The following is a 26,207-nucleotide window of genomic DNA, read 5'->3' on the forward strand; positions in this document are numbered from 1 at the left end:
AAGCAGTCCCATTTACCATTGCAACTGAAAGGGTAAAATACCTAGGAATAAACTGGTTCATTGGTTCACAAAGAGTCAGACATGACTGAGCGACTGAACTGAACTGAACTGAAGGAGACAAAAGAGCTCTATACAGAAGACTGAAAGACACTGATGAGAAGTCAAAGATGACATAAACAGAGGGAGGGATAGCCCAAGTTCCTCGGTTGGAAGAAATCAATGTGAAAACGTCTGTACTTCCAGAAGCAATCTACAGATTCAGTGCAATCCCTATCAAATTACCAATGGCATTTTTCACAGAGCTAGAACAAAAAACTTCCTTCTAACTTGTAATAGGAAATATATTTAATTTAAGATATGCAAATAATGAAGACTAGTGAGTAAAACCAGAAATACTAAAGTATTGGGTTTTTAAATATAAAATTCCACTTCTCATGGTTGAGCCATTCATTTAATTATAGTATAAGAGAGAACAGTTGTAATTATTTTATTTCTTAAATTCCAATGAAAATTGACTTTTTAATTTTTTTGAGGCAAATTTTCAGTTTCATATCTGGATTAAGACACATTTGGGGGGCACATAGTTTTGAGGGCATTAGCCTACTGTGTTTCTTCCTTTGGTTGGCAAAACAATCAAAATGATAATTGTAATAATATTAATATTTTATACACTGAACAATGGCAAAATACACATAATAATAATAGCAAAGCTATTTTTTCCTACTATGCTGTTGTTTTTGGGTCGTTAAGTCATGTCCAACTTTTTGTGACCACATGAACTGCAGCAACTGGGCTTCCCTGTCCATCAACTCCCGAAGTTTGCTTAAACTCATGTCCATTGAGTAGCTGATGCCATCCAACCATCATCCTCTGTCGCCCCCTTCTCCTCCTGCCCCCAAGCCTTACCAGTATGAGAGTCTTTTTCAATGAGTTGGCATTTAACATAAGGTGGCCAAAGTATTGGAGCTTTAGCTTCAGCATTAATCCTTCCAATGAATATTCAGGGTTGATTTCCTTTAAGATTGACTGGTTTGATCTCCTTGCTGTCCAAGGAACCCTTGATTCTTCTACAGTACCACTATTCCATAGCTGCGCACACCCCGCCCCCCCAAAAGACACATTTAAAAACATTATTTTAAGTTATTCCTGTCTTTTTGCTATCTTGGTTAATTCATATTTTGAGCTTTGTTCTAGAAGGCTAAAGACTGAACTTGATGACCAAGTAAAGCAAATATAACCTGGTTCCCAGAAGGTTTTAACTAGCAGCATGAACAATGAATTCATGTAATTTTGTTGGATCCACTATCTTGTGTTTCTTTTAAAAAGAGTTAAGTTTAACTCTGAGTCTCTGAATTTTGGACTTCAGTTGCACACTTTCAACACCTCTTTGCAGAAACTGAGCTTTTCTTCCCTATCCTCATGCCAAACTCTAGGCTGTTAATGTATCTCTTACTACTACTGAATCATATCATATGTGGTGAGACCTAAAGAAGGTGTGCCAGAGATGGTGGGAGTAAAAAGGGGAGCTCTGGAAACACATTCAAAATGAACACAATGGAAGATGTTCACACGTTGCAAACAGCTGTGAACTGTTCACATTACGTATTAGTTGCATATAAGTTTGCCTTGTGGCTTCACCCTCAGCTCTCTTTTCTTATATCTACACACACCCATCCTAACAGAGCTCATGCTTTGTCATAATACCAATGATGCTGCTAAGTCACGTCAGTCATGTCCGACTCTGTGCGACCCCATAGACCGCAGCCCACCAGGCTCCCCATCCTGGGATTCTTCAGGCAAGAATACTGGAGTGGGTTGCTATTTCCTTCTCCAGTGCATCAAAGTGAAAAGTGAAAGTGAGGTCGCTCAGTCATGTCTGACCCTTCACAACCCCATGGACTGTAGCCTAGCAGGCTCCGCCGTCCGTGGGATTTCCCAGGCAAGAGTACTGAAGTGGGTTTCCAATGATGACGACGGCAAAGATTAACTGTTAAGTTCTTATGATGCGCCAGGAACTCTGTTGCGTGATACACATGATTTAGCGCCTTTAATCCTCTCAATAATCTTATGAAGTAGGCGCTATTATTAGTCACACATTTAAGTTGAGGGAAAAAGAATGGGGGTTGGTTAGTAAGGCTAAGTACTTTGCCCAGTCACACCAATTTTCTAATTGGAAAGCCAAAATTTAAATACAGGTTGTCTAAATTCAAAACTTGTATTCACTACCATTTCGCTATGCTTATGTATTATTCTATATCTCAGAGTTTGACCAGTATGCTTCTAAAAGTTCAATCTATTATTAATAGTATAACCAATTCTTCTCCCCCAAGTTTCAAACCTGTAAGCCTTCTAGACATCATTAATCAACCTGTAGTTGGCTATCTCATGATCATTTCAACATATACAAACTGAATTCTTCTCTTGGCTCAGGCACATTGTACCATGAAGCAAAAATAATTCAGTACTTGGTGAATAATACCAACTTATATCCAATTGGCTGAATCAGAAACTTGAATATCAGCCTCAACTTTACTTCGTAATACACACATCCACAAAAACCAAGATTTTTCTGTTCTTTGTCCTTTTTCTTTTCCTTTTTCAACACTTTTGCTCTTTATCTGGTTCCTGAAATTGTGTTTTTCCTGGATTTAAGTCACAAAAGGGAGAGGAACCAGAGATCAAATTGCCAATATCCGTTGGAGCATCGAAAAAGCAAGAGAGTTCCAGAAAACCATCTACTTCTGCTTTTTTGACTACACCAAAGCATTTGATTGTGTGGATCAGAGCAAACTGTGGAAAATTCTTCAAGAGATGGGGATACCAGACCACCTGACCTGCCTCCTGAGAAATCTGTATGCAAGTCAGGAAGCAACAGTTAAAATTGGACATGGAACAGCAGACTAGTTCCATATCAGGAAAGGGGTATGTCAAGGCTGTATATTGTCACTCTGCTTATTTAACTTATATGCAGAGTACATCATGTGAAATGCCAGGCTGGACGAAGCACAAGCTGGAATCAAGATTGCCGGGAGAAATATCAAAAACCTCAGATATGCAGGTGATACCACCCTATGGCAGAAAGTGAAGAAGAACTAAAGAGCCTCTTGATGAAAGTGAAAGAGGAGAGTGAAAAAGCTGGCTTGAAACTCAACATTCAGAAAACTAAAATTATGGCATCTGGTCCCATCACTTCATGGCAAATAGATGGGGAAGCAGTGGAAACACTGTTAGAATTTATTTTGGGGGGCTCCAAAGTCACTGCAGATGGTGGAGATCTCCATTGCCTCACTCTCCATTGTGTATTGGACCTTTTGTTACCTGTCTTCTTTCCCTTTTCATAGGAAAGCACCTTTAGGTCAAGAAGCAGCCTCTTCTCTTCTCTTCCTCCGTTTTGGTTGTCTCTTCCTGTTAGGAATTTTTTAGATTTTTCATACTTACCATTGTGGACTTGTAGCCTGCCAGACTCCTCTATCATGGGAATTTCCTAGGCAAGAATACTGGAGTGGGTTGCTATTTCCTTTTCCAGGAGATTTTCCTGACCCAGGGGTCAAACCTGGGTCTTCTGCATTGCAGGCAGACTCTTTACCATCTGAGCCATGAGGGGATCCACGATGTGATTTCTACAGATTTCTAAATGAAATAACAGTATGCTTACAGCACAGTAAGTGATCCTCCCCCTCACCCTCTCAACTCCCACTTCCCAGAGGTAACCACTTTTAATTCTTAGGTCCCTCTTTTTTTCCTGTATTTACCTCTTCTTTATTTCTAGTAGTATACTTAGGCTATCACTTGTCAGTTCTTCACTTTAGCCGTTGAGTTCCTAAGTGGCAGAAAGTTTAGTTCCTCTTTGCCTCTCCCCACTTACACTGTCCTCATTGCACCCTTCCTCCTTTACCTCCGCGGCCATCACCTTGTAGCTGTCCATACTTGATGGTCAGAGAAGAGCCAGTGAGTGCAGGAGGCACAGGAGACCTGGGTTGGATGTCTGGGGTTGGAAAGATCGCCTGGAGAAGGCAATGGCAACCCACCCCAGTATTCTTGCCTGGAGAATCCCATGGACGGAGGAGCCTGGCGGGCTACAGTCCACAGGATGATGAAGAGTCGGACACGACTGAGCTTGCAGACATATATCCATAATAGTGCAATGATGTCAGTATTCCTCACCCCTCTGGTTAGTATTCCGTGATTGCTTCCTGTAGGACAGCAATATTATTTCTAGGTTTATACAGTAATTAACAAAAATTGCTTGGTATTTGTATATACCTATCATTGTTCTCTTTCTGACAGGTCTTTGAAATAAGAAAGAATATTTCTGTAAATGGCCCATCCCAGCAGATTTGCTTTTAGTTTCTTGGCCCCCTTTCTCTCCTGTAGCCTACTTGTCTCCCTTGTGATCGCCTTAACAGAGCCCCTCTCTGCCTATCCACACATCCTCTTGACTCTTCTTTAGAAACATCTCATCCTTAACTCTCCCTTCTGTTTCTCTTGAAACCAAGTGACTTTTTAAAATATGATTTAGAAAGTAAGCAAGGTGATATGTTGTTCTGACAAAGCACAGCTTTGACTATTGCAGTTAGTCTATTTATTTAAAAGAGTTTTCACAGCAGGAGAGAGGCTATAAATATTTTGAATATCAATTGACTTGTAGTTAAAGAAATTGAATTCTAGTCTATGATAAAAACGGCTAATTTTTATTTCTCTGGTTTGTATTAGAATAATGTAAACATGAGTCATTTAAATACTTTTCCTGAGTCTGGAAGATCCCTTAAGAAGGAAATGGCAATCTACCTCAGTCTTCTCACCTGAGAAATCCCATGGACAGAGGAGCCTGGCAGGCTATAGTGAGTGGGGTTGCAAAGAGTTGGACACCACTGAACAGCTAAAGAACAGCAGCAAAATACTTTATTATACCTCACTTCTTTAACTCTTGCCTTTGTATCTGCGTTTCTTCTGCCAGATGTGTTGTTCCCTCCCCAGTCCCTGCCATGCCCACTCATGCTTGTTCACCAGGTTTTAATTCACTGGGAAAAACTTACATCTCCGATATAACCCTCCATACCTAGCACACTTTTCCACTTCTGGAGAGCTGAAAACACCTCTTGTTAATTCTTGGGACCTAGATATCTTGAATGCCTAGTAATATTCTGGCACATCAGAGCCCTCAGTAAACGTGTGTCAAGTAAAAATTTTAAATGCATTTTCAGCATTTGGAAAAACATCTTTATTTTGTGTCCACATCTTACCCATTGGGTTATTTTAAGAGTCTACTTGTATTTCTGAACCGAACTTTCCATAGAAATGATGTTATTCAAAGGCATAATTCAATATGCTATAAAAGAGTTATTTAATTTATAATGTATCTGAAACAATACTTAGAACATAATTGAATATTACATAAACTGCCTATAGTATACCATGGAGTTCATTTATGAATTTATTTCCATACATTTTTGTATCACTTAGCAATTTACCAAGTGCTTTCATTTGTATGATTTCATCTGATCGTCTCCTGAACCATGGGTATGTATTATCGCTATTAGGCATCTCAGGAATGATTACGTAGCCAGTTGACAGCTCAGACTAGAATGCAGGTCTTCTTACTCTGATACTATATAATTTTCATTATAGGAGTGGGGAATGGAAGCCAAGCAAAACTGTTAACACTGGGGAATAAGTCCAGGGACAGAAGTTCCAGGTAGAGCCTGATGGATGGGAGAGAATGTTTGTGGAGAATCACAGGTAGTTGCCTTTAGTGGAGGAACAGGTTGTGATGTTGGAAATCAGAGATATGATTTAAAGAGCAATTGGAGTCAGTGTCAGGGCCAAGTGAACGAGTTGGGACTTTATGTTGTGGGAAGTGAGTGATTTTGAAAATTTGTGACTAGGGGATCATAATTCTGCTTCAGTGCTGTATGGAATGAATTGAATTAGGGAGAAACTAGAAGCAGTATCATTTCAGGCAACACATACAGTATTTCAGGTGAAAAACAGTTCAGTTCTGGACCAGCGACATTAATTTTAGTCAGAAGAGGAAACAGCAGCTCGCTTCCTGGGATATTGGCAGGTGCTGAACGGACATGTGAGACCAGGGAGAGGAGGGAGCCAGTCAGCGTTGTTGACTTCTGTCACAACTTCTGTTCTTCTGTGTGGGGACTCCTTCCAGCTGACCACACCTGTGCTTCATTTGCTGATAGAGTCAACATACATTGGTAAACACTTTCTTTGCTAAATGTTAAATGAAAGCCATAATCCTTGCCCTCAGTGGACTAATAGCCTCGTGGTAGAAACGATCACATAAACAATATTATAGAGGATTTATTGATATATGTACCTCAAGCCATTAGGACACAAAAAGGCACCCAGTTCAGCATATATAGGTCAGGAAAGGATATTTAGTTGTCTGTCTGGAAGGAGAAGGAGATAGCTTGGTGAAGAAAGCAGGAAGGATGTTCTATGCAGACGGAACAGCATGATCGAAGGCATGAAATTGAGGACATGAGACTGTGGGTAGTTGTTTAGTGAGCTTGACCACGTCAGCGTCTATCTCCCAAGAACAATGGCATCATCCTACCTGACCGTAATATAATTTTCACACTCAAGTGGCTGGTGGTGGTGGTTTAGTCGCTCAGTCGTGTCCGACTCTTGTGACCCCATGGACTGTAGTCCGCCAGGCTCCTCTGTCCATGGGATTCTCCAGGCAGGAATACTGGAGTAGGTAGTCATTTCCTTCTCCAAGGGGTCTTCCCCACCCAGGAAGCGAACCCAGGTATCCTACATTGCAGGCATATTCCTTACCGACTGAGCTACAAGGGAAGCCTCAAGTGACTAACATTGGTATAATATAATTATTTAATACCCAACACATTTTAAAATTGGACTTTCACAATAATGTCATCTGTGACTTTTGTGCATTGCAAGAGCTAATCAGAGATTCTGTGTTGCATTTAGTTGTCATGTCTTTTTAATCTCCTCTAACATAAAATGCTGTTTCCCTAACCTTTTCTTCTCTTTTTTTCTTTCTTGGTCTTTCATGACATTGATGGCTTTTAAGAACCTAGACTAGTTGTTTCACAAAATATTGTTTCCTTACATTTAGATTTATATTTCTGCACAGGTTATATTGTGTCCATTTCAGTTCATGACCTCAGAAGACAGTTGTTGTCCATGTACCCCACTGGTGATGTCAAATTTGATTATTTGGTTAAGGTATTATCTGTGAGTTTTCTCCATGCCATGTTCCTCCATAACCTCACATACAATAGTTTTTGTAACCATTGATGATTTCTGCCTAATTAATTCTTATTGTGTGAGTTGTAATATGGTGAATTTTCTTTTTTCAATAGAGCTTTTTCTTCCCCTTTTTAAATAAAATTTAAAATGTTTAGTGTCAGTATGGATTCATGATTCTTTTTTCCATTGTATAATAATGCATTCTCATCATTACCTATTCAGTGTTCAGACTGTCCTATATTTGGCTAAGGCTATTCTTCTTTCCCTGCTAGCTAAGGCTTCCCTGTTAGCTCAGATGGTAAAGAATTTGCCTGCAGTGCAGAAGACCTGGATTTGATCCCTGGATCGGGAAGATCTACTGGAGAAGGGCATGGCAGCCCACTCCAGTATTCTTGCCTGGAGAATCCCATGGACAGACCATGGAGTTGTAAAGAGCTGGACGTGACAGAGTGACTCACACTTTCACATTCGCTTTCATTCTTCAGTCTGGCCCCTCCCCTCATCTGTCTTTGAGCCCTTTCTTATTTTCTGGCACAACTGTGTTTTCCTGACTCATTTCATTCTTCCTTGATCTCAGCCCTAGAAGCAGCCATTTTTGTAAGTATTGCAGTTCCTATCAGTGAGAAATAATGTTTAGAAGCCAAGATTTGAGGGCCAGGTGTGCTCACTGCTCCTTAGTGTCATTACTTCTTGGCTCTGGGACTGCGAAGCTAGAAAAGTACTTTTTTAAAAGCTGAGCTTATCAGATACCTTTCTGTCTAGTCCAGCACTTCATGGTTCTTCCTTGCCTCCTCCCACTCTGTGTTTGTGTTTCCCAGCAAGCATCCGTGTTCTGCATCAACGTGTCTACCCACCTGCTCAGGCTCATGATACTCGTGTGATAGTTTCACAGTCACTTCATCAGTACTACGGTCAGCAGCAAACTTACTGTAGGAAGTTCAAAGTTTCCTTTTTTTAGTGAGATATATTCACAACTAATATCACACTAACGAGATATATTACATATTTAGCTTTACCTGAAGTTCTTTTTAGGGAAAATGTAGTAGAGTTTGAGTGTAAATTTCCAAGATTGCTAGGTACTAATTAAAATATCTGAAATATTTAATATATTTTAATTAAAATAGCCATCAAACCACTTTAGAACTAAATTTACATGTAAGTTAACAACCTCCAAATACTCTATTGCTCACCCACCTTTTTTCACATTATACCTATGAAGTTTAGTACTTTTCTAAAAATGAAACAGAACCAGATTGCAAATGGCCGATACATATTTATATTTATATATCTGTTTATAAACTGTAAATGAGTATGTTATTTGTACTCTACTGAGTTCGTTTCTCATATGTTCCCTAGAAAAGGATTGCATTTCAAAAAAGAAAAAATCCAGAGGAAAATAGTTATGTAGTATTTTAGACATGACTGTGTACCAGTCATACAATTTCATATAGAATGCCTGAAAATAACTACTCTCTCAGGGACCAAAAAAAAAAAAATCTTTGGCATTTCCATGGATTTAGTTTGAACCAGTAGTTTCTTTGAACCACCCCCCCCCCTTTTTTAACAGCTTCCTTTAAAAAGCATTTAGCATGGACATATGTAACTATAGATTATTACAAAATAACTAAATACAGAGAGTTGGCTCTATATCCAGAATCTCATCAATTATATGTAGAATATCAGTTTAAACTAATCATAATGTGTTTCTATCCTTCAGATTTTTCGGAGCCTCTTTTGGTTTATTTTTCATTAAAAAGACAAACTTTTCATACTTTCTGTAAAAGTTTATAGTGATTGTTCTGTGTCACTGAAAGTCTGGGGACAATTATGCTCTGATATGAAGAATCAGCTGTTGGGAGCATGTTCACAGAAGTTGGCCTAGAAATATAATTTTGTACAATAAATTTAGACAGCAGAATCTCTATAACAACAGAAACATCCTCCCACACCTGGTCGATTTTAGAATAGGAGCTGATGCCTTGAAAATAACCCATTTCTACAAGGGAAATGTGATTTATGATAACCCGAGACACAGATATGACTAGACCCACATTCCATTTAAAGTTATTGTGCCACCAGACTATAAAAACAGTGCTCTAAAGTGAATCAGTGGAATTTGGTTCTCTTTAGTGGACAGTGGCAGAGGCACTAATGAGACAGATTTCATTAAAAGATATTTGATTTCTGGGGGAGTTAAAGTCCTTTCATATTTTGAAATTGCTGGCTTGGACCTGGCATCTGATCTTCTTCCCCCTACCATACCATCACCAGTTCCTGCACGTGCTTTGACATTGCTATGGTAACCCGGAGGGATGATGGAATTCCCGGCTTCTCTTTTCACAGAGGGTGATGAGACAGGAGTGATGGATAGTCTGCTGGAGGCCTTGCAGTCGGGGGCTGCCTTCCGCGACCGAAGGAAAAGGACACCGAAGCCAAAAGGTGAACATTATGCTTCTTTCATGTTGCTTTCTAGGGAACTGTAACAGAGAACAGCACTCCCCTTTTTTATAATTCTTTTAAAGTCATGTGTCACGAATGTGGTGCTGTGGGCAGCAACTCTTCAGGAGTTTTGCAATGACAAGTGTCGGAGAGAGAAGCGTTCCAGTTGGCCAGTGTCACTGGCATGTTAACAAATCAACGCGCTGAACCTGGGAAAGCCTGATTAGTGAGACGGGTCTGTCTCATCTAAGGGACCAGATGTACCTTATCCCAGTGGAGTTCACAGTAGCATAGTGAAAGGAGAAGTAAAAGTCATAACATTGTTGCTTCAAGTATATCAGGGTATTGAAGAGTTGCTTCGCTTCCGGAAATACTTAACCTTGGAAAAATGTCTAATATTGTTATACTTCCTGAGATGAGCAGAGCTCTATATTAAGTTTCTTTTATGTGTATGTATTTTTAACAGATATTCGGCAGAGTCTCAGTCCAGCATCTCAGAGGCCTATTCTGAAAGTTTGTAACCATGGTAATAAACCGTATTCATAAATTGCACATTCTTCTTATCTACTTTTATCCTGTTGATCTGTGATTGTAGTAGGCTGCTGTGATGTTCTTGAGTTTCAGTGTGACTGAAATAGTAAAAATGTGTGTATGTACATATTTGTGATGAGATTGTACACTCAGATTTTCCATCCCTCCATTAGTGCCTGGAGGTAGTGTCACAGAGTCTTCTTTCAGGTCTCAAGGACATATTTTGCTTTTATTATTATTATTATTTGAAGTTACCTCACACATTTATAATCAATGTTGTCCAGTGTCTCCTTTCAAAAACTTTGTTTTCTCCTAATCCTGTTTTGAGCAGTATATTTACTTTACATTAAGATGCAGTTTGAATTACTGAATTGTTACCTCTTTTACTCTACCATATTTGCCAGTACAGTGTGAAACACTGTGACCAACTCTGTGGCCAGATCTTTAACACAGAGAGCTTCATGTGGTATTATTGTGGAAGGATGTGCTAGAATCACTAAGAAAGGTGAGTTACCTTAGTCTCCAATATTTATCTGAGACTGGCTCCTTTCATACATCCCTGGCTGGCTCCTGAACCCCCGGCTCATGGAGCCCTCTTTCTGTCTTCAAGACGCCGTTTTGTGTGGGTTGGGTTTTATTTACTTTGGCTTCCTTTCTCTCACTGTTATGTATTATGGTTTCTGCTTCCCTTTCCTAGTCAAAATCAAATTCATCCATCGTGATTGACATTTATTCAGTGAGGTGTTAGCAAAGTTTACTAGATTTATAAATGAAAAGATACTTGACAGACTTTATTTGGGTTGTTTTGGGTACAGATGAGTTAACATTCTGGAAGTGTTAATGTGTGACTGAATAGAGAAACTTATGTCGGATTTGTAGAGTAACCTAAAAAGAATATGAGGTAAATAAGAAAGGGGCATGAATGTAATGATCTTTTACTAGCTGTGTAGATGCTTACTGATCAAGATGAAGTATACGTAATAGTTGCTTAATAAATGAAAGAAAAAGTAAAAAAATGTACACCAAAATTTTAAATAGATCTTTTGACTTTTTTCAACAGTTTGTTTTTATTGTTTTGCTTTTAGCTATTCTAGAAATAGGAAGAAAAAATTGTACTAAGTCAGAAAAATTCATTGTGGATAATTAATTCCTAGCTTTGGGTAATTATTTACTAAATATTGGCAAAAAGTGTGTAGAGGATAGAGAAACGCAGAGAGGCTGAGAGCTTTCTAAGAGTACAGAGCTCCTTAGTGACATAACTGTAACATTAGTGTTGATTCCCATCATGTTTCTTATTTGATTGCATATGAGTACTTAGATTTTTAAATTACTATTAATGCAATATGTGAAATAACTCAGCCTGCATTGTAAGTTATTGTAGAGAAGACCCAGTCATGATATAATATGATTATAATGGCATATGGATACCCATGCTGTGATTAAGTATTCTGGCTGCTATGAAGGGGAAAACTTTAAGATAAATTCGTATACTGGCCTTCAGAAGAACAGTCCTTTTATGACTATAATTTATAGTTAGTAATGTGTCCAGGCTACAAAGGTTTGTCTATAATTATGAATTCTGATATTTTTGATCCAGATGAAAAAAGCAGGTAAGCATTGCATTTCTCTTTTTATCAAGGCTGATATACTTACTATCTTAAGTCTAAGGTTTTTGTGATAATTAAGTAAGTAAATTATGTAGCAAGTCAAAGGAGATATATCTTAAAGATCAAATTCTCTGTTCAAAGATAAATGTAATCGTTTAAGGCATTTTAAAAACTTATTTTCATTGATATTTATGTTTTCCCTTTATGTTTCTCATCAAGTAGGAAAAAAAATTCAAATGACCAGACTTATTTTTAAAGATACATGTATTACACTAGACCTTGAAAAATGCAGAATTTAGTTAAGAACATTGCAACAAGGATCATGAGTAATTTTTGAAAAGATAACATTTTAGAATTCATTTTTAAATCTATTTTGAAAAATTACTTTGTTTTCACTAAAAATATTAACCTTACAACTGCACTATGTGATTGAAATGTAACATAAACCCCTTTTGTTTTTTGATTTACTTTCATGTACTTGGAGAAGGAAATGGCAACCCACTCCAGGATTCTTGCCTCGAAAATCCCATGGACAGAGGAGCCTGGTAGGCTGTAGTCCACAGGGGTCACAAAGAGTCGGACACGACTGAGCGACTTCACCTCATGTACTAAAACTAACAACTGATATTTGTATTTTCTAAAAATATATAGTAGTTGATATCTTATTATTTTTAAAAGATCTATGAGATTTTCTACAGTATTTTAAATTTGTTTGCATCTTAATAATAATAATAGTATTAATAGGCTAATATTTACTACATTACTTTGCTTATTGAGTTATTTGAGTTAGAAGCCAGACAGTATGTTGAAATGCTTTATATATATCCTTTTTAATCTTCTTAATAATCCTATCAGATAGTCATTGTTTTTATCTCTGTTTTATAGTAAAACATAACCAAAGATTGAACAGGTCTCATAGTTTGCCTCTGGTCCTGTGGCCAAGTTTCAGACACAGGTCTGCCTGACTTCCGAGTCCAGCTTCTTCATCTCTGTGCTATGTCGTGTCTGAACACAGCAGCTTGAATCACTGTTTTTCCCTCTTCTCGTCATCCTGATGAGCCACGTGCGTCCATGTTCTTTCTCTTGTGACATAAATTCGTGCCACTGAGATACACGCTCACATGCACTCAGACATTTTCTAGCCTCTGGTCTGTCCCCTCCCTCGTTCCCAGGTAGAACCACTAGCATAGCACTCTTTTATCTGAGGCTTGGATCGCAAGAATAAACCACCTTCTGGAATTAGGACCATTGTTTATTTCTTTTAATAAACGCTATTAAAATATCTATATTAATTTAATATACTGTTAAAAAATCATGAAAATTTTAGATTATAAATATAGACTTTGTCTGTATGTGTGTGTGTAGGCTAGAAAGAGGGGGATTCATCTCTATTTCAGAATGAGAAAATCCTGATAGTGTATCCTCTGAGACCTTGGAGCTAAAGTATCACAGGATATATTTTGGCAAAAGATGACCTCAAGCGCTCTAACTCCTATAAACCTTACAAACAGAGAAATTGTACACACGGAATAATCCAGCCCTTGTGCAGTGCTAAACCTCTACTCAAAATACTTCCGTTAAAACCTTTCGCTGTTTTATCTTTTGCTTTGTCTGTTAAGACCTAGTAAGAAATCGTGAGTGGTATTTTTCTTTGTTAAGCCTTCACTTGCTCAGTTGTTTAGCAAAATGTATTAAGCACTGCCGGACACTTTAGATGCAGAGATACTGTCTAAGAATTCACCATCCAGTTAGGAGACAGCTGAGTAACAGTTCTCATGTGTCTGGTTAGTGCCAAGATAGCAGTCATGCACAGAGCTTTTGGAATACCATGAAGACCAATCCAGACTTTATGAGACAGTTCAGATTTGGCCTCTAGAGGGACCTGGAATCAAAGCTGAGTTTTGAAGGATAAATAGAAATGAGGCAAAACCCTGATGGCAAGAGTGAGGCAAAAAGCAGAAGCAGCATGTGCACACGCTCCCAGTCTGAACCCTGCAGGGCTGTGGGCCTGCAGGGCTCCTCCCGCCCTTCGGCCACCTCTCCTTCCCTCGCTGTGTCCACCAGCCGGCGCTCCAGCCTGTGTCTCTGTTCCTGCCCTGCAGGTAGGCTCACCGGGCCCGTTCTTCTGGGTTCCAGATACTGTGCTAACAGACAGTGTTTGTTTCTCTCTTTCTGACTGACTTCACTGTGTAACAGGCACCAGGTTCAACCCACGGACAGAGGAGTCTGCAGTCCCCAGCCCCTGGTGTCACAAAGAGTCGGACGCAGCTGAGCACACACAGGTTCACCCGCCTCACTGGAACTGACTCAGTTTCCTCCCCTTTTATGGCTGATTAATACTCGATTACCATATGTAAAATAGATAGCGAATTGGAAGTCACTGCATAGCACAGCAAGCTCGAGCTAGAAGGGTGGAACGGGGTGGGGATGGACAGAGCTTGAGGAGACAGTGGACATGTGTATACTGAAGGCCGATTCACACTGTTACATGGTAGAAACCAACGCAACACTGGGAAGCAATCATCCTCCAGTTACAAGTAAACTGGAAAAAAAGCAAACCATTTGCCCTTATTAGGACCTGTATGCTCTTACGAGCACCCTAGTTTTCCCATTTTGCAGCCTGCATTTCCCTTAAAGTATTCTCATCAGTCTGCCTCATCAGTCCTCAGTCCCATAGGTGCAGACAAGGAGGGTCTCTGCCTTGTTAACTGCTGCAGCCCCAGTTCTTCGCTGGGTTGGCGCCTGACAACCAACAAACCAACAAATAATGGGTGTTTTTAGTAAGAATGTGTTGAATGAATATAGACATGTCTATGCTTAGACTTGAATAGAACAATTAATGTACATTGAGCAAAATCATATGCGCTGTTGTTACCCAAATACGTAGGGCTTAGTATGTCACTTGCTAAAGCTGTGACCAGGTAACTCCTTCTCATCTTCTCCCTAGAATATTATCTGTCATCAAAAGGAGATATTTGATCATCACAGGTTTGAAGATTATTGCATCAGATGTGAAGGGTGAGGTTCAATCTTGATTAAATTATTCACTCCTTAGCAGTGCGGAGTAACTTATTAATTTGATTTCTTTCCCTTGCTTAATCAAGCAAAGTTTAACAACAGTAAATAAATGAAAGCATCTGCTAACAAGTACAGGGCCTTGTCTCATTTCTTTACTCAACACAGTGCATTTGAAATCTAAAGATTTTCTATAGTTGATAGAAAATAGTAACCCAAGATAATCAAAATATTTATTAATGCATTGTAATAAAATCATACCATATTTGGGTATTAGTGAATAAACTGACCTGGTTAAAAATAAAGGCCCAGATAGGGAAGAAGTATATTGAGAGTCTGATGCCAGGCCAAGAACTTGGACTCTTGAGGCTTTTGAGCCGGAAAGTGACAAGTCTGAGCACTTCGTATGGAATTGCAGTGACATGTGTTAGAAGGAAGAATGGCAAGGGCCCAGTGGCCACTTTGAAATTTCCATAGATCGGCTTCAGGGGATGGGGAGAGTCCGAGAGCTTGTCAGGCTGTGAGGCGAGAAGCCAGGTCAGAGCTCTGTGTTGAGATCCTCACAGAGACGAGCTCGCAACTGCATAAGCACATGAGTTATCTGCAGGAAATCCTCTAGCCGAGAGAGTACAAGGACTGAGCCTTAGAGTGGACACAGGCAGTGACGGAAGCAGATGACGGATGAAAAGGAAGATTGCGTGATAGAGGAACCTTCATTATAAGTTGAAAGAAGACTTTCAAGGACGTGGTTTACCCCATTTTTTTTGTTTAGTTTCTTTCCTTTTATCTTTTTAAAACTGAGTATTACAACTGAGGGACCAGTGTTTTTCAGGGTACAGTAATTTCTACTCTCTTTAGGGACTTCTTTTCCCCTGTAGACTCTAAAACGTTTGTGACAAAGGTTTTACAAACAGGAATTGTTCAACCACATCTTATGGAGCATCTGCTAGCAGTTTGATTGCATCTCATTAGATGGTTCTCTTTTCATTAAGTGGTACTGTGGAATTTTTTTTTTTTTTTGGTTAAATGGATATAGAGTAATCAGAAAGAATTCTATAAACTATATGCAATTAAAATCCCTAATGATAAAACTATTTAACTGTGACAAAATAAGATAAAACATAATCAAAATTTTAGGCAAACAAGTATTACACATTTTTAGTGAACATCCATAACCTAAACAAAATCTTGCTATATTATCTTTACACTAAATCAATTCTTAATAGCCTTAATTTGGATTTGATTATCTATTTTTACTCTCCCACTTATGTATGGAGCTTTGAGGGATTTTTATAGAAATAAGATTGTATTGCCTCCAGGCACAGCTGCTCTGCCTCTCCAAGACTGGAGTCAGAATTAAATGTGAAGCTAGTTAGATATCTTTGAATTAGCATATTTCTCACAAAATAACTAAAGGAAGCTCACAGGACAGGTTTGTTGTTGATGTATTAAAACTTCACACACAACCATCCCCCTCCCTGCTGCACTCGGCCTTCCGTCCCTTTATTTCTTGACCTACCTTTTCCATGAGCAGCAAGAATTTGTCTTGAGGCAGAATTGTGAAATGTGTAAGATTTTCAGTGGTGTCTACTGAGCACGAGCTGCCTTCAGGCTTTTCTGAAAACAGGGAGGACAATCCCAAACCAGTCTTTGTCTAGAAAACCTTATCTATCAAAGTAGTATATGGGCTACCATTTTCATTAAAATAATAATAATAATAATATCCTATTTTAAACTAGAAAAGCGTTAACGAATAATATGGCTTATTTTCTTGAGATGATTTTTTGTTCTCTTTCTGATGAATTTGTGCCTGTCTAAGGACGGGAACTACTAAAATACTAATTGTTTTTTACACCCTTACACTTGGGCTTTCAAGCGGAATTAAATGCTACCTGTAACTGTCAAAAGACTTAAATATTTTTTAAGGAGACTTTTCTAGGCCAGGAATGTAAAACAGTTTGGGTGACGTTACATTTTGTTCGGGCGTCAGTCTCTCCTCCTCACTGTGCAGTCCCGCACGAGGAAGAGCAGACTCAGTAGGCTCCCGCCCAGGTCCCGGGGCCCTGTGGGTGGACAGGAAGGCCTTTCTCCTTTGCAGTCAGGGCAGGACAACCTTTTGGCGAGTCCTTATCAGACAGACTCTTAAGCATGAGCAGGTTAGAACATTCTCAAGTTGTTTTCAAAGGACATTTATGCAAGAAAGAACAAATGCCTTTCCTTTAGTGAGCATTCACAGTTGTATGCTGAAGGCGGAGACTAAACTGCAAAGGAGATAAAGAACCATTGTGTGAAGAAAGGGATGTCCTTGACTTCCCTGAAATAGTTGTTATGATTAATATGTCTCTGTCTGTGTTACTCAGTTAAATGTTTTTGGTCCATTCTAAATCTATCCTTTTCTTAAAGCCTAGATTCAGAATCTGGATTTATAAGGAGTCAGTGGATGGACTTTAGAAACTCCTTGAACTTTAATTTTGTTCTAGATTTTGTGCTGGGGCTTTTGGTTTTCTTTTCCCCCTGCTGAAAGGATCTGTTGATTTTATCAAATTCCCCAAAGAATAAAAAATATTTTTTTTCTTGTTTGATTACTGGTTTGTTACAAATTTTCTGTTTCTACATGTTACATTTTTATACATGTATGCATGATGCATTTTCCACATTTGTGACTGCATCAGTAAGAGTCTCATGATGTTTACTGTAATTTTTTTGTCCTTTGAAAACTGATCTTTAACTGACATAGTCACAAATGTGGGGAACATATCAAATGGTTTATAAGTCTGTAATTTTAGTGACAGATAAACTGTTTAGGATGAGCAGTTAAGGTCCAGTGAGCCAGCGCCACTGTGGAGGTTCACTCAGGATGCAGGGAGCTGATAGTATCCTTGCACCCAGGGTGGTCGTTAGTCTTGCAGGATCTCCTGGCAGGAAGATGTGCAAGACTCACTAGACTCTGCAGCTGGGAAGCAACAGTCTCTGAGAGGCCAAGACACGGAGTGGTCTGCAAAGCCAGGCTTGAGAAAGGCCAGGTCCGTCGAGGACGGAGGCCCACCAGGCACAGAGCGGGCCCAAGGGCACAGACAGCACCACTCACCTCTGGCGGAGTGTTTGTGGTGGAACAGTAGGAACGAAGCCAGACAGTGCTGAGTGCAGGCGTCGTGGAGGCTGTCCTTTCTACAAGCTCGGGCATGAGAGAATGAAACAGAAGAGAAGTAGCTGGAACTAAAACGGGTTGTAGTTCAGTGAGAGGGCTGTGACTCTGTCTTTTGTGTGGCGTTGGCTTTAGTGTCCATTCTGAAGGAAAGGCACTCTAGTGGGGAGAGATGCGTGTTTGCTGGGGCGGTAGTGAGGGTGAGGTTCCTGGGGGTGGGATGCGAGAGCACAGGTTTGAGCACCTGGATGGTGAAAAGGAAGGGTGTGTGGAGAGAAGTAGACACAAATATTGAGTCAGGAGCTTGGGGTCTCACCTGATGGCATCCTCTTCTCTGAGAACTGGAATGCAAGGGCTTCTCCTGCAAGCGGCAGGTTCTGTGTGGGCACGCGGGGCAAGGGCAGCAGAGAGTGGCGCGTCTCCTGGACGGATTGTGAAACGTTACTGCTCAGGGAGATGCAGGAAGATGTCTGTACCAGTGGGCCAGCTGAAAAGAGAGACTATCACTTGTGTATTAATAACTGTCTGTAAATCCTGAGGGAAAGAAAATTAGCTGAGGTGCTCCCCAGGTCCCGTGACAAAGGGCGGTTGGTTCTCCAGTTGCCTGATCTCCAAGTGTAACCTTAGGGATCAGTTTGGCGTGGGCCAGCTGAGTGAGCTTTAGGGCTCCAGCCAGGCAGAGTCATCCCGGTTCTGAGAGGGCAAGGTGTTCCGTGTAGTAGCAGTTAGTTAGTGAAGTAGAGGAAACTGTTGGAACGTCTGTACCGCGCGTGTCTCGGCGTGGTCTGGGTGTGGTGTTGCGTGTGAGGAGGCGCCCTCTCAGGAGGCAGTGACCCAGTGCTGCTGGTTTTCCCCCAGCAGGTGCCCGCTGCATCATGTGTCTGAGGTCTCTTCCTGCTAACAGCAGTTGGTGCTAAACTTCACTGTTTCTAAGGGACTACTAGATTTGTTTTTATATTTTATTTTATTTGCCCTCATTAAAAAATAAAGGTCAGTTTGGAGCAGTCACAGATAGAAACCACTTTCCAAGTGTTGTCAGTATCAGAAATAAAGGTTTTGCCAAATGCCTGTCAGGCATAGTAGTTATTTAAGCAATAGCTGTTCATAGTCACTGACTATTTGTAAAAGTAGTCATATTTTTGAATCCTGTTTCTAAAAGCCTTGAGTGATCTGGCCAAACAGTCTGACCTTGAAAACAGCATGGAATCAGGCACTGGCTTCAGGGGCAGTCAGGCCTCACTGTGACTTCTTGACTTAGTGAAAGGATGACCCTAGCAACTTATTTAACCTTTGTATTTACTTTTCCTCGGCTATAAAAAGGAGAAATTATACTATGTGCTTCTTAGGCTGTTTAGAACATTAAGTGAAAACATGTGACAGGACTCGACTAAAGTACCTCTGTGGCGTGCTGAGTTGCTTCAGTCGTGTCCAACTTTTTCCAGCCCCATGGACCATAGCCCACCAGCCTCCTCCATCCATGGGATTCTCCAGGCAAGAATGCTGGAGTGGGTTACCATGCCCTTCTCCAGGGGATCTTCCCGACCGGGATAGAAACCTCGTCTCTTTCATCTCCTGCGTTGGCAGGCGAGTTCTTTCTTGGCCACCATTGCCACCTGGGAAGCCAGAGTGCCTGTAATTGAGCAGGTTTCCGTAAGTTCAATATCTGTCAGCTCCTCTGCATTCTTCTCCTTTTCTGCCTGCCCTGCATGACGCATTTGTCAATAGAAAGTTATTATAAATTCTTGTGCAAAGTGGCAGTGGTTTGCAGAATGAGTCTACTAATTAGAGAGATTGAAATTAATTCTTTTACATGTGATAGTTCCTGTGCTGCACTTAAGATGTATCAATTGGTATGAACTAGTTTCAAAGAGAAAAAGACAAAAAAATTAAAAGTCTATAGAGACTTTGGTTTTAAAATAAAATAATAAAGGTGTTTTTACCTCTTTTTCCCCTTGGGTGTTACCGCAAAGCCACAAGGAGAAAAAGCAGCAAAAACCAGCGTCAGATTCTGTGAAGTCAAGACATGGTCAGCCTGGAACAGCAAGATGTGAAGACAGGAAAGAGAATGCTGTGGGTGGGTAGAGCTGGCACCCAGGGGCTTAGGGCTTCCAAGCAGATTCCCCAAACCGAGGGCCTGGTAGTGCTCTGTGGGGATCCTGGAGGTGGGTGTCCAAACTCAAGGTGTGGGCAGGGCGGGTTCCTCCTGCAGGCTCTGAGGGAGGCCCCGTCCCCCCGTCTCTCTTGTGGAGGTGGCTGTCCTCCAGGTTCCTCGGCTTGCAGCCACATCACACTCGTCCCAGACTCTGCACGTAGCCCCGCAGTATGTCTCTGTGCCTTCACGTGCCCTTGTTTTTGGCCGTACAACATGGCATGCGGGATCTTAGTTCCCCAACCAGGGATCAGACCCACGCCCCCTGCAGCGGAAGCTCCGAGTCTTAACCGCTGGTCCGCCAGGGAAGGGCCTATGTGACCACCTTCTATGGACTTGAATCTTTTGGCTAGGGCTCCCCACCTTAACCTGGAGGAGAGCATGGCAACCCACTCCAGTGTTCTCTCCTGGAGACTCCCAGGGACAGAGGAGCCTGGCGGGCTACAGTCCCTGGGATCACAGAGTCGGACACGACTGAAGCGACTGCGAGCACAGACCCCCCACCTTAACTTGGTTATATCTGCAAAAGCCCTGTTTCCAAATCCGGTGCCATGCATCGACACCAGGTGTTAGGGCTTCGACATGAGTCGCGGGTGGTACAGTTCAGCCCGCAGCAACAGGGACCCCAGTGAGAAGCACCGACATGCCCTCACAGGAGCACCCAAGGGCTCAGAACCCGCGGGTGCCCGGAGGCGCCGACAGGAGGGGAGGGACGTCCAACGGGAAGCGGGGTGACGGGGGGCGGGTCGGCCCCACGCAAGCGGCAGGCACCACGGCCAGACCTGTGACCTCCTGCCTACACTGCATTTCTTCCTCCCCGAGCAGGTAAGAGTGCAGACCGCGTCTGCAAAACTGAGGCAGAGACCCTAGAACTGGGGTGCCAGTCAGAGGCAAGGCACTGCACTGACGACGGGGGCTACCTGAACACAGGCGGGCCCCAGGAGAGCAGGGGGCTGTGGACAGTCATGTTCGGGCCCACCCACCGCTCAGCGTGAGCCAGCTCGCGCTCCAGGCACGGGACAGCAGCTTCTCCCGGGGCCGCCGCCAGTCCGGAGAGAAGGCTTTCCGATACTGGTGTTTTGGACCCTCTTCCCTCAAAAACTGCTAGCTTATTACAAGAGCACTCCACAGAGAAACCCACTAGTTAACAAACCTACTCACAAGTTTTTTTTCTCTGGAGTATTCACTGGGGCCAAGGATTCATTAGATGACACTTGAGGAAAACATTCAACCTAAAAAAAACAAGGGAAAACAAACCAGCGGAGCTCTTAGTGAACACAGAAAATGTGGAGGAAAGCAATTAATAATTGCAAAGATGTCAAATATTTCCATGATATGTCATATGTATAATATATGCAGTATATATATAAAAGGGTTAGAAACAAATCTGTTGGATGAAAAATATGGTAGTAGGAAAAAATAGTATGATATTTGGAAAAGCATAAACAGAGTTGGTTATAGGGAAGATAAGGGGGGAAATGTAGAATTTACAGATTAGAGAATTTACAAATAATATAATGTATCTGACTATAATTTTTGTTATATTAATTTTTGTATAATTGTATATAACTATGTACAATTGTATAATTGTATTGCAAAGCTTTGAGGACAAGTATGGAAAGAGTGATAGGCGCTTGGAAAATGAGACAGTTATTCTAGAAAAAAATGATATACAGTTGACCCTTAAACACCATGGGTTGGAACTACATGGATTCACTTCTATGTGCAGTTTTTAAATAGCAAACATTGTAATGCTACACCATCTGTTGGCTGAGCCCGTGGATGTGGAACCACAGTTGGCAGGACCTCATGTATGGGGAACCTCACATATGACTATGAATCATATGTAGATTTTCAAATGCTCAGAGGTCAAATCCCCTAAACCCATATTGTACAGGGGTCAAGTGTATAATCATGATACTCTACTTGCATTTAACATGGCCTCATATGCTATTTATAGTCATAATAGTAATAAACACTCTGGTAGACAGATGCAGTGATCCTTGCCTCCTAGTGTTTTTTATTGTGTAGCTCACCTCAGCAACATTTTCTAGGATTGGTCTGCAACTAGTTGCACAGGGCAGAAATGATAGTATGTTTCTTCTGAGATTGGGGCTTCTCCGATAGCTCAGTGGGCAAAGAATCCGCCTGCAATGCATGTGTCACGGGTGATGTGGCTTCGATCCCCGGGTCAGGAATATCCTCTGGAGGGGGAAATGGCAGCCCACTCTGGTATTCTTGCCTGAAAACCCCATGGACAAAGGAGCCCGGTGAGCTACAGTCCACAGGGTCGCCAAGAGGCGGACACGACTGAGCGACTGATCACACACACACGTACGTCTGAGATTAGGTTGCAAAAGAAACTGTGGTTTTCCTCTGGGGTGCTGTGTCTCCCCCCGCTCGGTTCTGGGGGAAGCCATGTTGTGAGAAGCCCTGTGGAGAGACCCAAGCTGTGAGGATATTAAGCTCCAATCTCTCAACAGGAAATCAATGTCTATAGTTGATGAATCAAGAAATAACAGAAGCATCAATAAGGCAAGAGAGTCAAGGACAATGGATGTTTATATTTTATTGGAGGCCTTTTGAATTTCTTATAAAGTAGCCATTAACTTTCTTAGAAGTTAAGGTTAGCAATATTAAAGTTCTAAATGGGCAACAGGTGGGCAGTCAGGATGGGAAAACACCTGGTGACTCAGTTTATCTCTCAAGAATAACCGGAAGTGCAAAGTTCTCCTTATATTCATTGGTTATCTATCTCTTTCCTTACTAAAATACACTGATTTTATTTTTATTTTTCATTTTCTTTTCTCTCTTCTCATACTGTGTATAAAAGGGACTTCTCTCTCTTCTAGCTCTCAGCTTTTCATTTTTGTGTGATCCAGAGACTGAAGTGCTCTTCACTGTGTGTTCTTTAAGAGGATGGAGTCGGTGATGGTGGTACCTCTAGCTCAGGATAGTGACTGTGCTTCTCCATGTAAGTCAGACCATCTTCCTGCTGCATTTGTGTCCTGTAGACAACACTGGCCAGTGATTTTGCAGCATGTATCTGAATATTTTTGTCCTTTGCAATTCTTAATGTGGGAGAAAATTATTGAAATGCATAAGAGAAAATCAAGTACCACTCTGCTTGGTGTATGTGTGTGTGGATTTGGCTTTTAGAGCAAAGTAGCCTTCCAGTGCTATGTAAGAACTTGATGTCCACTCTTTTATTCACTGAATCCTCAGAAAGCAAGGGAATGGGGTGAGATTTGCATTTGGAATCCATATTAGTTACTATTATTGACTGACTGTAAATACGTTGTCTTAATTCGTTATACTGGCTTCATGAAAGCCGAGGGTGTATTAGTGTAGCCAGAAGAACTGTTTGTGTTTTGGAGGGAAGTGGTGATATGACTACTTGTTATGTAGTCTAGGTAAGGAGATAAATATTTTTCTACTTTAAAAGCATCTATAAGTTTATTTAAGAAAGCATTGACATGCATTAAGAAAGCTACATGTCCCATCGATTCCCAAGTAAATTAGAAATTATTAATGTTAACCATGATATAAGTTATTGTGATATGACAGCATTTGGCTTAAGCAGTTTCACCATTTATTAGCTCTGGTATTAGAATAAATGATAATGATCATTAAGTGCTATGTACATTATCATTTAACTAATCATGCTTGCAATCTCCTTCTATTAGTCAAATCTCTTTGGGTTAATTAGTCAGAGGAGCTGCCTAATCCTGATTTCTAGAGGAATAATGAAATAAAGGAAAGCTGAAGTATGCTAAAGAAAGTGTCAGTGCATCACCGTTCACCTTACATATCGGCTTCGTGTTCCCGCACTCAGTCCATTATAGTGGCCTCAAGGTTAAGAGATTCTGGCAGTTTTTTTTATTTTGAAATATGATTTGGCCTATTAAATTACATACATATATTTTTTCCATTAAAGCACATATGCAGCAGAAAAGTGCTAATATGATATGCAAATAAAAACAAAATTCGCATTTACCAATATATCCATATTGAAAGATAAACCAATAAACACTGTTTAGATTGAACATTTAAAATATTAATAACATCTTATACTTTGATTCTGACAAGTTAATAACTCCAGATCTGTAGAATATCATGGCTACAAGTATAAGATACAACCAGGAGATTTTTATTATTAGTCCTTTTTTTTTTTTCTTGTTAATATAGTTAGGCTAAGGAATCCTTAAGCTGATGTTTGATAAACCATGAGCAGAGCTTTATTTAATCCGAAGTATATTTTATCATTGGGTGAAAAGTAGAATTTCATCCTTTTTTCTTAGTCTTTCTCATGTCTCAAAGGAGGAGAAAAAAGAGAAAAGGCTCTTTAAAAATGCATTGTGACCTGTCATGAGACAACTTCTCAAATGATGATGATGATGATGGTCGTCTGATTTTGAATGAGCAGGCACAAGTCAGTGAAGGGCATGGTGCGTGAAGAGATAGCCAGTGGAGTCTCCAGGCAGAGAAGCACCTCCTCCTAGGAGCGCCCCTGGGTCCACACCACACTTGCACCATTGGCAGTATCGTCCTCCCTAATACGTCTCAGGGTTCTCATCATGTCCTAAACACTGCTCTCCCTCTTTGCTGCTCACTTGCTGGAAACTGGACAAGGCCTGTTACTCTCCACTCTACTGATATTAACCTCTTTCCTCTTTGTTCGCTGATCCCCATTTCCTTTCCTCACCTAAATACAAAAAGACATGATCTGCTCAGGGTGAGAGAGAAATACATTCAGTAACAGAATGAAGCAGACAGAGTCAGTAACTCTGGGTACTATGTTGTAGAAACTTGGGATATTCCTAGAAAGTAGCACTGTCTTCTATATATTCTTTTATTTTAAAGCCACGAAAAGGGAAGGTTTTGAAAGTAATATTTTTCAATATTTGTGATGAGTTTTCATGCCCTGCTCCTAAGCCCTCGTCGTGGTAGTTTATGTGCTCCTGAGTTCATGCCTGTCTGTTTTGAAAAGTGTGATTTGTTTGTTTCCATGTTGTAGACCCACAGGGTCACTCCTCTGTTCCTCTTCCAAACAGATCTGCAATCCTATCTAGAATCTGTAGTTTTACTCTAAGATCTTCTTTAACCCTGTCAATGTCCTCTTTCAAGAAATACCAAATACTATTTCTACATTGTTTTTTTTAAATAAAATTATTTCTATTATTTAAAAAAATTTTTAACAATTTTATTGGAGTAGAGTTGGTTTACCATGTTGCCTTGGTTTCAGATGTACAGTAAAGTGATTCAGTTATTATTTTTGGGCCTTTTGGCTAAGATCAAGTGTAGTATCTGATCTTACCTCAAAATCAGGCATTAAAAACTATAAATATACAGATTGTTGCCTCAGCAAAACCCTCTCTTAGTGTCACTAAGGTATTTGGCACTGTGCATTGTACTGCACTGGGAAGTATTATTTTGTTTTATTTAAGCATTTCTTATTCTCTTATACTTCTTGATGATGGTAGGCTTCCCTGCTGGCTCACAGTGGTAAGGAATCCGCCTGCAATGCAGGCGACCTGCCTGGGTCAGGAAGGTCCCCTGGAGGGCATGGCAACCCACTCCAGTATTCTTGCCTGGAGAATGCCATGGACAGTGGAGCCTGGGGGGTTACAGTCCATGGTGTTGCAAAGAGCTGGATATGACTGAGCGACCAACACTTGCAACTTTCTTGGTGATGGTGTGGTGGCGGTGGTGCTGGTTTAGTTGTGTCTGACTCTTGCAACCCCGTGGGCTGTAGCACTGGAGGCTCCTCTGTCCATGGATTTCCCAGGCAAGAATGCTAGAGCGGGTTGCCATTTTCTTCTCCAGGGGATCTTCCCTAACCCAGGGATTGAACCCACATCTCCTGCATTGCAAGTGGATTCTTTACCGCTGACTCACCAGGGAAGCCTTACAGTGCTTACCTCATTTTAAATATATACTTTATATAGAAGAATAACGTGTATAAAACTATAACTACACACTTCTGAGTATCTGGCTTGAGAATGCTCATTAAGTGAACTTACCTGTGTAACCAATACCTAGATCAAGAAACAATGTTACTAGAAACACAGAGCCCCTTCCAGCTCCATCA

The 26,207-nt window shown here is 40.8% G+C and overlaps 1 protein-coding gene and 1 pseudogene across 6 annotated transcripts in view; both read left to right on the forward strand.

Annotated features, from left to right (window-relative positions):
• The window catches only part of DIAPH3 (diaphanous related formin 3), a 530,827-nt gene that overhangs the window by 392,492 nt on the left and 112,128 nt on the right, over positions 1-26,207 (forward strand). For 4 of the 6 annotated variants that reach the window (XM_043892386.1, XM_043892387.1, XM_043892391.1 and 1 more), the window contains 2 exons: positions 9,574-9,669; positions 10,136-10,195. In XM_043892386.1, coding sequence (XP_043748321.1) covers positions 9,574-9,669; positions 10,136-10,195 — 156 coding nt within the window. Of the gene's footprint in view, positions 1-9,573; positions 9,670-10,135; positions 10,196-22,968; positions 23,198-26,207 lie in introns of those variants that run through there. The other 2 variants (XM_043892390.1, XM_043892388.1) reach the window with 2 other exon arrangements.
• LOC122687163 lies at positions 25,385-25,546 on the forward strand (annotated as a pseudogene).

This window comes from Cervus elaphus, chromosome 30 (genome assembly GCF_910594005.1).
Source record: "Cervus elaphus chromosome 30, mCerEla1.1, whole genome shotgun sequence".
Taxonomy (NCBI): domain Eukaryota; kingdom Metazoa; phylum Chordata; class Mammalia; order Artiodactyla; family Cervidae; genus Cervus; species Cervus elaphus.